The sequence below is a fragment of the Micromesistius poutassou genome (assembly GCF_964030765.1).
Source record: "Micromesistius poutassou genome assembly, chromosome: 8".
Taxonomy (NCBI): Eukaryota; Metazoa; Chordata; class Actinopteri; order Gadiformes; family Gadidae; genus Micromesistius; species Micromesistius poutassou.
The window spans coordinates 7,800,865-7,811,376 of NC_140278.1; the positions used below are offsets into that span (position 1 = coordinate 7,800,865).

General features: G+C 46.3%; 1 protein-coding gene across 2 annotated transcripts; it reads left to right on the plus strand.

Annotated features, from left to right (window-relative positions):
- Positions 1-1,524: 1,524 nt before the first annotated feature.
- lsr (lipolysis stimulated lipoprotein receptor) lies at positions 1,525-10,334 on the plus strand. Of its 2 annotated transcripts, XM_084471644.1 has the most exons (11): positions 1,525-1,702; positions 2,521-2,853; positions 3,318-3,437; positions 3,726-3,782; positions 6,043-6,189; positions 6,647-6,841; positions 6,995-7,051; positions 7,517-7,633; positions 7,896-8,193; positions 8,916-9,321; positions 9,848-10,334. In XM_084471644.1, exons 1-11 carry the CDS (start codon positions 1,636-1,638, stop codon positions 9,881-9,883), a joined length of 1,833 nt encoding a protein of 610 aa, XP_084327770.1. In that variant the 5' UTR covers positions 1,525-1,635; the 3' UTR covers positions 9,884-10,334. The 2 variants fall into 2 exon arrangements, with proteins under 2 accessions (XP_084327770.1, XP_084327771.1); XM_084471645.1 differs by lacking the exon at positions 3,726-3,782 and having other exon boundaries at positions 9,848-10,330.
- The last annotated feature ends 178 nt before the right edge of the window (positions 10,335-10,512 follow it).

Consider the following 10,512-nt stretch of genomic DNA (forward strand, 5'->3'; position numbering starts at 1 on the left):
AAATGTGGCACAGCCTTGTTACACATTCATATCTATAAATATTTATATACCATCTTTTTTTAATTTATCCAAGTTATAAATACGCAAGCAGGGGCTGAGTATAGACCTACATCGCCCCCTTTGTACACTATTATTACTGCAAGAAGGCCATAGATGAGAGCAGGCATTCTTTATTTTCCTGTCGTTAAAACATACGTCCCCTTTGGGGGGAAACAAGCGCTCAAGAAGGACCAGCGCCCCATGGGAATATACTAGTGGCACCATGCATTAAATCTTTTGTACTACTTCCGCTTAAGAGCAACGGACAGTAAAGAAGCGATCTATGGCTTCAGGCCATCAGCAGAGGGGGTAATGGTAATCCCACGTCCTGCCATTGGGTGGGTTTGTTCGTCCACTTTTATGGATGCAGACTGAGAGACTCAATAACCACTATTGCTTGTTTATTTTCTATATAACGATTTCGTGGTGGATCGACAACGACATAATTGTTTGCCTGAATGGCCATAGGATTGGTATAAAAGTGTAACTATGATATTAATATTTGTTTCTTCATAATGTTAGTTATAATTGGATTATAATTAGCCTATCAGACAAAACATTTTGCCATTTTAAAATGTAGTGGGTAGCCTACACATAATGTACAAGCCTACATAGTTTACTCTTAATTCTGCATTCAAATCAATACAATGTTGATCAATTGTCGCTATTTAGCATATCACCATAACATAACTCTTATATGTAAACTCTGCTTTGTGTTTAGATAAGATAAGATAAGATAGTCCTTTATTAAATCCCCCTTATGAGAAATTCACCAGTGACCAGCAGTACAGTGGGAAAAGAGAGTGCAAAACAAGAGTATATATACAAATAAATTTACCAAAAATATAATAAACTATTTGAATAAGATAAACATACTGTTTGGAAGGTGGTACTACCCTCTACCACTACCATTCTAACCTCTGACAGGTAGCAGACATACGCTGTTAAATATGTCAGTTGAGTCACTATTCTGTAGTTCAGTACTCTGTAATTTAGTATTCTGTATTCTAATCCACCCGACTCCACTACCACACACACACACACACACACACACACACACACACACACACACACACACACACACACACACACACACACACACACACACACACACACACACACACACACACACACACAATAAGATAAAATGTCCATGCAACTGCGAAAAGAAGTATCCCGGTTGAAAATTAACCAACCTCCAGTATCAGTTAGGACCGTACCAACTGGACCACAGGGGGATCTGTTCAAGATAAAATAGTATTGCAGAGAGATGGAACCCACAACGCCACATAATACAAAATATAAATTCAAATCGAAGTTAACTAGTTATTTTTGAGTGGAAAGTATTGATGAACTATATCAAAGTAACTTGTGAGAGTGAAAACAGAAACCGACACCACCACCACTCCGTGTTTGGCGACCCGTCCCTCCAGCCTCACCTTGACGCTACGCGCCTTGCGTAACACCTCCTACACCTTCACGAAATGGAGGTAGCGATACCTGGCCGAAGAACGGGAACACGGGAGTAACTGTAGATGTTGATTAATGTTTCATCGATGAGGTTTTTTTTGTGACAGATATATCATTTAAACATCGATGGAAACTTCGAAACAAAGGATGAAAATGTTTTGGACTTTGTTTGTGGCCGTTGTACTGGCAACAGGTAGGCCCGGGGCCTGGGCGCGTCCTCTTCCGTGTGTTGATCCCTTATGCTGTATTTGTGTCAATCGGACACCAATCTCTACTCTTAATGTGTTGCTTCTTTTATTCTTAACATTTCTCCAGATATCCATGATTATCCCATTGTTGTGGAAAACTTTTCGATCGAAACGCTCGGTCTATTGAGAAACTATCCTCGTACACGTACTATATAAACAACATTTTTGATTAAGAAGTATTAAAACTATATATTTTCTATTTCTTTTACGTGTCTTACGGTTTAAAATATCTCAGAAGCATAGCCTACTTTAAAATGTTAAAATAACATTTTAACATTTTAGGGTTAGGGTCAGTGGTCAGGGTCATTATTATGTATTCGTATTTATTGTTTGTTTTTGAGAATATTTCAAATAATTCATGCAGCCTAAAGAAGCTGTAGGCTGCTGTATATATTCCTAAACCTTTAATCATTTTGCGAATTGAAAAGCTTGATAATGTCGATCCAGAGTTCGGGTTATACATGGTCAGAATGTATAGATCATAAGTTAAAGGTTAATAATACACGTTATGTGTTAACAACACGGCAAGTGCAAGAGACCAATTAAATCTAGATCAAATTACCCTTGAGTCATTTGGTATAGTAAATAATGGGTTATAAATAGAAGAGTTTCGACCCAGACTGACCCTCTTAGAAGGTGGTGGTGTTGATGACTCATACCTGGGTAGTTGTGAAGGACCACACCCTCATGCTTTCCCACCGTCTGTCTGTACACTGATGTGTGTAACCGTTGTGTTGTGGCTGTGGTGTGTCCCCGTCCACAGGCTACACCGGGGCCATCTCGGTGCAGTGTCCCACCAAGCGCTACATCGTCATCCTCTTCCAGCCCGTTGTCCTGAACTGTAACTACCAGATTTCCACCTCCTCCCAGCCCCCCGTGGTGACGTGGAAGTACAAGTCATATTGCCGCGATCCCATCCAGGCCGCGCTGAGCCCCAACAGCGCAGAGACCCTCCTGAGCCAGAACAACCCCAACTACGACCCCAACATCGAGTGCGCCGACAGCCTGCGCACCATACGCATCGTGGCGTCCAAGCAGGCCAACTCTGTCACGCTGGGCACAGAGTACCAGGGACGCAAGATCAGCATCATCAACAGTAAGCGCACGTCCCATGAACACATGACTTAAGGCTTAGTTATGGTTCCACGTCGAGGCAACACAATGACAACGCAGACGCTTCGACGCACTAGTGAACCTGTTTTGGTTCTGCGTCGGGTTTTAGTGAGCGGACGAATCACAGCCCTTGCTGCTGCTGCCTCGACGCAAGGTTAAAATTATGCTCAGGGGTCCGCAAGGACGTAATTGGTCCGTAAACCCCCTTGCGTTGCGTCAAAGTGGAACCATAACTGAGCCTTTAGCATTCAGCACTTTGGAGTACAATCGCGTCGCACTGACTTTCCACGTCAGGCGAGCATGCCCAGCCTCTGAACATATATTTTATGTCTCATAGGCTTATGTGTGTATGATGTCTGTTCTTGTTTGTTTCACGCCTACCTTAAACTGCCATGTGATAGACAAAGTATTAATATATTTTCTTCTATTGAACCACCTGACCATTAGCTGCAGACCTGAGCATCGGGCAGACAGCGTGGGGGGACAGCGGTGTCTATGTCTGCTCCGTCATCTCAGCTCAGGACCTGACGGGGAACAGTGAAGACTACACCGAGCTGATAGTACTAGGTACTACTCACTCACTCACTCACTCACTCACACAGATGGTGATGGTACCAGACTACTTAGCATTTCAGAGCGAGAGTACTGATAAAACAAGGTTATTATCATAGAAGTGATGAAATGCATATACTAAGTCAAGTAAATGCAATGCAAGTATCTTGCACACGGATCAGTAGATGGAAATCCCTGCAGTGAGAGTTTGGTATCAGCTACAGAGGCAACAGAGATTAGAGTGGACCAGGAAGGGGGTTGGAGGTCATTTAAAAGTAATTGTGACTTTATCTTCTTTCACAGAGAGAAAGTCAAACACTACCGACCTCCTGCCTGGCATTGAGTTACTGGTCATGGAAGGTAGTACTAGCTCTGTTTGTAGTATTACTTTAATGGAAGCTAGTACCAGCTATTTTTTTAGTATTACTGCTGTGGGAGGTAGTACTTGCTCTGTTTTGTAGTATTGCTGGTCTAGTACATGTATTAATACTGCTACAGAAGGTGTTACCAGCTATGTTTTTTATGTTATGTATTATTAGCCTGCTGTTGAAGGTATTACTAGTGTTTGTTGTGAAGTACATGTAGTATTGAAAGTGCTGGTCTAGTACATGGTACTAGTACTGGTATGCCAGGTAGTACTAGCTCTTTTCTGTATTTTAACAACGAAAGTTGTTCATGCTATCCTGGTGTTACCATTAAGCTATTTGCTAAACAGGGGCTAGATGGTTTGCTAAGTAATAAATGCTTAACTTGGTGCTTAATAGTTAGCTAGGTGCTAAGCAGTTAGCGGGGTGTATGTCACTTAGCTTTCTGTATGTCCTTAGCTAGGTGTATATTTTTAGCTAGGTGCTTACCAGTTAGCAAGTTGTATGTTGGTTGGCTAGGTGCTAAAAGGTGAGACAGGTGTATGTTGTTTAGTTTGGTGTGATAAAGGTGGAAAGTGAAACCATAGGCATAGATAGACCCGGATTTCAGGGGCCAGACAGTGTCTTCAGTCTGAATATAAAGTAATGGTCACATCAACACGCTTTCTGTGAATGAAACAGTCACCCCACAAAAGTATTTTACCGTTGACTATTGAGAAAGAAATGCAAAGAAATGCCGCTTTTCCATCGACAGTACCAGCTTGACTCGCCTCGACTTGGCCCGCCTTTTTTTGTGTTTCCATTGGCAAAAAAAGTACCCGGTAGTACCGGGTACTTTTTTTAGTACTACCTCCGTCGAGGTTCCAAGCGAGCGGAGTAGGTACTTTTGTGTGACGTAAACCGGCTGCTGGCAACTGATTGGCCAGCGGCTGTAAATGGGAATAATCACTCAAAGTTAAGTTGTGTCCAGCGTGGTTGGAGTCCACGGACCCGCTCCCGAGGGGGACACTTTTCGCTGTTTCTTTTTAGTGTCGTTCCTTTCCCAGGGCTCGTGCCTGGAACCAAACCGAGTCGTGCCTAAGTCGTGGTGAGTTGAGTTGAGGTACTGTCGGTGGAAAAGCGGCAAAAGAGGATATGAGGGTTTCCAAGTCTGCAAAAAATGTTAGGTTGTTTTATTGCAGAAATACTAATAATTTACTGGTTCATCAACTAAGCTGCATACTTGATCAATCTTTCAGCGATTTTAATCCTTTGTTCAATCTCAAAATGTGTTTAAAAATGGGGGTTCAGGCCACCAAAATGTATTTATTTTCTCAGGGGAGGATCGCCCGGACCCCCCTACTTACCTTAAGGTTTAATGCAAGACCTCTTTCTGTTCAGTTCTTATCTTTTGATGATACTAAGAAACAATGGTAACAAAGGGCCTTTCAACAAACTTGTTTCTGCTTTGCTATGTTGACAACAGAAGGATTTCGCTCAGCTGCTGGCAGCAGAGTAATGACTGCTGCAGAGCTAATTTATGTTAGTGGGTGCTAAACCTGTTAGTCCACTTTCCTCCCCTGGAGCCTAACTGCTAAGGCACTGGTTTCAACATGTGGAATAAGTAACCTAGCTTTACCGTTAGCAATGGTCAAATGAAGGTATAAGCTTCCAGCGGGCTACTAATACTAACACTCAGTACGTTTACATGCACAGCTTAATTCGATTAAAGCCATAGCTCGATTATGCTCCTCAATTGGACAACTGCAATTGTCCGCGTATACATGGCGGTGAGTAAATCGATTCATTGGCCGAAGCATGTCATGCCCCGGTACGATAGGTGGTGCTGTGCCCATTTCAACTAGTGGTAATAGAGCCACCGGTTTACCTCTTTACGTCACCAGCAACAACAAACTCATTTGAGAAAGCGATGTTTCAGCAGACAGCTGTCAGTTCACTTCGGGTCCATATAATTTCTCCGATGCTCCATTGTTCCGACCTCTCGGTCGTATGCCGACTCCTCCGGCGGAGCAGTCCGCGAGTAATAAGGAGAAAATTAGGACAATCCATCGCAGGAGATCCGATACAACTGTGGGCTGGTCACACGTATATTAGGACTTTGAAGACCACAGTGAAATGAATCTATTTAATGAATGCAAATACTTAATAAAATGTTACAGCAAGGTAATTGAATATATAGGAAACTATACATCAACATGGGCATATGGTGCAGTGTGTGAGGGTACGGAGGTAATGGAGGTGCTGCCATGTTCCAGACTGGCTGCTGGTGGTGCTGGTGGTGTTTGGGTTCCTCCTGCTGATCTTACTCATCGGGATCTGCTGGTGTCAGTGTTGCCCACACACCTGCTGCTGCTACATCAGCTGCCCCTGCTGCCCTGATCGCTGCTGCTGCCCCCGTGCATGTGAGTACTTCACACACTTACACACATCTCCACATATAATACTACTGGTATGGAAGGTAGTTCTAGTGTCTAGTACTTCTTGTCGGGGATGTATTGGTTGTACCATCTTCATTCTCTATTGTTGGACGTGTTCTTCACAAGGTCTCCATGCTCTAGTGTTGGATGTGGTCCTCATGCTCTAGTGTTGGATGTTGTCTACAATGTAGACAACACAACAATGTAGTGTACAATAATGTAGACAACATCCAACAATATAGCATGGGACCACATCCAACACTAGAACATGTAACATGCTCTAGTGTCGGATGTGGTCTTCATGTTCTAGTGTTGGATGTGGTTACTTGTTGGATCTAGTGTTGTGGTTACATGTTGCGGTTACACATCTGGCTCTAGTGTTGGATGTGATCTTCATACTCTGAATGTGGCCTTCATGCTCTGATGTTGGATGTGTTCCCAGTGTACGAGGCTGGGAAGGCGGTGAAGCACGGGCTCCCCAGTCAGTACGCCCCCACGCTCTACGCTCCCAGTATGTACGCCCAGCCGGCCTACGCTGGAGGGGGGCAGCCCGGCATGCCCATGCTGCCCATGCCCAACATGCACCCCCAGCAGCAGCACAACGGTTACGGCCGCGAGTACGACGGAGCCAGCTCAGGTGAGTCGGGGCCCCCTGGTGGGCTCGAGGGGGAACGCTGACCACTGTGTGTCAGAGCTGAACATGGTCTGCTCCAATCTGTTTCATCACAGCACGGGAGGACCGGTTGGTCACACTTCTAACGTGTGTGTGCTTATGTTTGTGTGCTTGTAGTGGGCCAGGGGTCTCAGGTCCCCCTCCTTCATGACCAGGAAAGTGTACCAGACAACAGTAAGTTCCCGCTCTTTTAAAGCAGAGTTCACCTACTGCGTTCATACGTCCATCAGTTGCTTTAAAAGTGTTTACCAGCTGCTTAAAAACAATGTTAGCTGCTTTAGAACTACTACTGCTTTAGTTAAATTACTTCAATACCACAATATAGACCAACAATTATTCAATGTAGGTCTGTTTTTAATTATATATTTACTCTTGATATACAGCTGTGTTGCGTAGTTATGACGCATGCCTTCACTGGCGTTATTACATTGCTCTGTTGTCCACTGTAACTCATAGAATGCTACATTGGCTATGTTCAAAGAAGATGCCATCTGACTTTGTTGGATGGGGCATTTAATATGCATAATAAAACAATTACGCATACGGCAGGGAATCATTACCAAGAGGTCAAGGAGGGGCAGCCATCAGTAAATAAAATAATTTCCATGATGAAATTACATGTGTGTGTGTGTGTCTCAGCTCGCAGTGGATACCGCATCCAGGTGGATCCGGATGGGAATGCCACACGGGCGATATACTACATGGAGAGAGAGCTGGCCAACATGGACCCGAGCCGGCCCAAGAACTACAACCGCAGTCAGTCCCCCCCCACTCCCCCCCATGCAGATGAATGAGTGATGAATCTAGGAAGCGGCTACTGCCGGCCACTGGTTTCTAAGTAACAACTGCTAGTGAATATTAACAATAAAATGCTGATTCCTCTGTCTGCCTGTCTCTCTCTCTCTTTCTCTGTCTCTGTCTCTCTCTCTCTCTCTCTGTCTCTCTCCCGGTCTCTCTCTCGCTCTGTCTCTCTCTCTGTCTGTCTCTGTCTCTCTCTGTCTGTCTCTCTCTCTCTCAGTGGACGGTATGAGTGAGGTCAGCTCCCTTCACGATGACCTGGACCCCAGGGGTCGAGGGGGTCGCTCTCAGCCGCCCCCCCTGGCCACGCTGTACGACCAGGACGAGGCCATGAGCACCATCAGCAGTGTATCCCAGCATGCCCAGCGGCGAGGAGACGCGGGCCGCGGGGGAGGGCGGGGCTACATGGACCCGAGGGGGCGTGCCCAATCCATGGACAACCTGGACGCCCTTGACCGCCGCCGTCCCCGCGACGACTACCCACGTCACCATGACGATGGAGCCAGAGGACGGAGAGGGTAAGGCTGGGGGCGGGAGGGAGGGACAGACGAGACACCTGTTTGTGATCATCTCTAAAAGACCTCAATCTACGGGGTTGTACTCGTTCCCTAATGGGACGAGCAGCGGAGCTGAAAGGATGATTCGGAAGAATGAGTGTTGGTTCCAGATTTGTTGGTTTCAGGTGTGTGTGTGTGTGGGGGGGGGTGGGGGGGTTTCTTAGTGAGATGTGAAGACTAGAGGGAAGATGTTTGAGTGTTTTCCTCAGGTATAGCATATTGTAGTCACACAAATTAGACTTTAAATATCAAAGCAATAATATTGCTGGAAGTGGGAATCTCTAAGCATGTAATTGGCTAATGACAGCGAACTCAAGCCTGGTCAGCAGTAGTAATCTGTAAAAAGGTGTCTGTAAAGGTTACAAATCAACACTTTGTAGCCACTGTACACATACACTTGTTAAAATCCCTCTGTGAAACTTAAAGCAGAAGTTCTGCTCTCACATAGAAGGACTGCTGGATCTGATATTAGACATTGCAGGAGCTTAGACAAGAAACTACAGCGTCTGGTTTATCCTTAAAACAGATCGGTTCATTCTGTTGTTTACAGTCTATGGCTCTCCCCCTCCGTCTCTCTGTGTCCTTCTGTCTCTTCGTCTTTCTCTCTCTCCCTTCCTCCGTCTCTCTCTCTCCCTCCCTCCGTCTCTCTCCCGGTCTCCCTCGCTCTGTCTGTCTCGCTCCAGGTCGGACGACGGGTGGAGCAGTAGCGCGCGTGGCCATGACCGCGACGACGGTCGCCGTCGCCGCGACTACTCCCCGGATGGGCGCGGGAGGGGCGGGTCCTCCGACGCTGGCCGAGGCATGCAGGGGCGACGCAGCCGTAGCCGTGACGACCTGATGGACCTGGAGCGCAGCGGCGGGGGGCGGGGCTACGACGACAGCATCCTGCGGGAGGCCATGGAGAGGAAGCGCCTCGGGGAGCAGCAGAGGGGGCGGAGCCGCGAGCGCCTTGACGACGACCGGCCCCCTCCCCCCCTCCCGCTCGCCCCCCCCTCGGCCTACCCCAATCGCCGTGACGACTTCCCCCACCCACCTCCCTATAGCGACGAGGAGAGCCTGAGCTCCTCCAAGAAGAGCAACCTGCGGAAGGTGAGGAGCAGGGGGAGGAGGGAGAGGGTGGAGGAGGAGGAGGAGCAGGGGGAGGAGGAGCAGGGGGAGAAGGAGGGAGTGGAGGTGGAGCAGGGGGAGAGGGTGGCGGAGGAGCAGGGGGAGGAGGGAGAGGAGGAGCAGGGGGAGGAGGAGGGGAGGGAGAGGAGGAGCAGGGGGAGGAGGGAGTGCGGGAGGAGGAGGGGGGGAGGTGGAGGAGGAGCAGTGCAGTGCCTAGAAGAGGAGCAGGGGGAGGTGGAGCAGGGGGAGGGAGAGGAGGAGGTGGAGGAGAAGGAGCTTGGGGAGGAGCAGGGGGAGGAGGAGGAGCAGGGGGAGGAGGACGTTAACATATAACATGTTATGTTCATCATGTACATCATAAATGTTATCTCTTCAGGTCTGACCAACATAACTGCAGTCCTGGACTACTCCCTGCTCGCTGTGCTGTGGCGTTCGGTGTCACTCTGTTGTATCTGTGTGTATTATTATTGGTATATTAAGCAGTGGTTTGTTCTTGTTTGTCCCGCAGAACGGTGCTGTGAGCAGAGAGAGTCTGGTGGTGTAGACGACGACATCATCATGTCTTCCTGTAAATATTTTGTGTTTTCATCTCCTGACGGCTGCCGCCAGTGCCTTAATACTCCAGACTCATGTTTAGCTGTTAAGTGAACGTTGTGTGGCTGTCCTTAATGTCTCTGGCCAAGTGACGTTTGTCATGTCTGTTTACTTCATTCTTAGCATTTTGTAGAAAGCCAAGATCATTAATTATAATCGATTTTATATTAGATATAAGTTTTTTTTTTTTTAATATTTTGTAAAGAATTGTTTTAATTGGATAAGGATGTATGTGTGGGATTTTTCACCAGAGGTTTCAAATGTTTTGTAATCATAATGCAGATATTAAGTATAGTTTGTTTTTATGATGTTTGTTATGGATTCATTTGGTTGTACAGTCTGATCTATGTTGTATGCATTTAATGTACGAGTAAATGAGATGTACATTTTCTAATAAATCTTTTATAAACATTAAAGAAAATTTGCGATTTGATTTGTTGCGATTTTAGAACAGTAGATGGCGCCAACGCGGACATACTCTCTTCAGAGCGTTCAGAAATAACACAACCGCTCCAATCACTACAGAACTACGACGACTATTCTACTACTACTGCCACTACTTCTACTGTTTGTTTAAAT

Coding starts and splice junctions, on each gene's coding strand:
- lsr (XM_084471644.1), top strand. CDS start 1,636: ATGGAAACTTCGAAACAAAGGATGAAAATGTTTTGGACTTTGTTTGTG. Junction 1,703..2,520: donor GGCCGTTGTACTGGCAACAG/GTAGGCCCGGGG, acceptor CCCCGTCCACAG/GCTACACCGGGGCCATCTCG. Junction 7,052..7,516: donor GGAAAGTGTACCAGACAACA/GTAAGTTCCCGC, acceptor TGTGTGTCTCAG/CTCGCAGTGGATACCGCATC.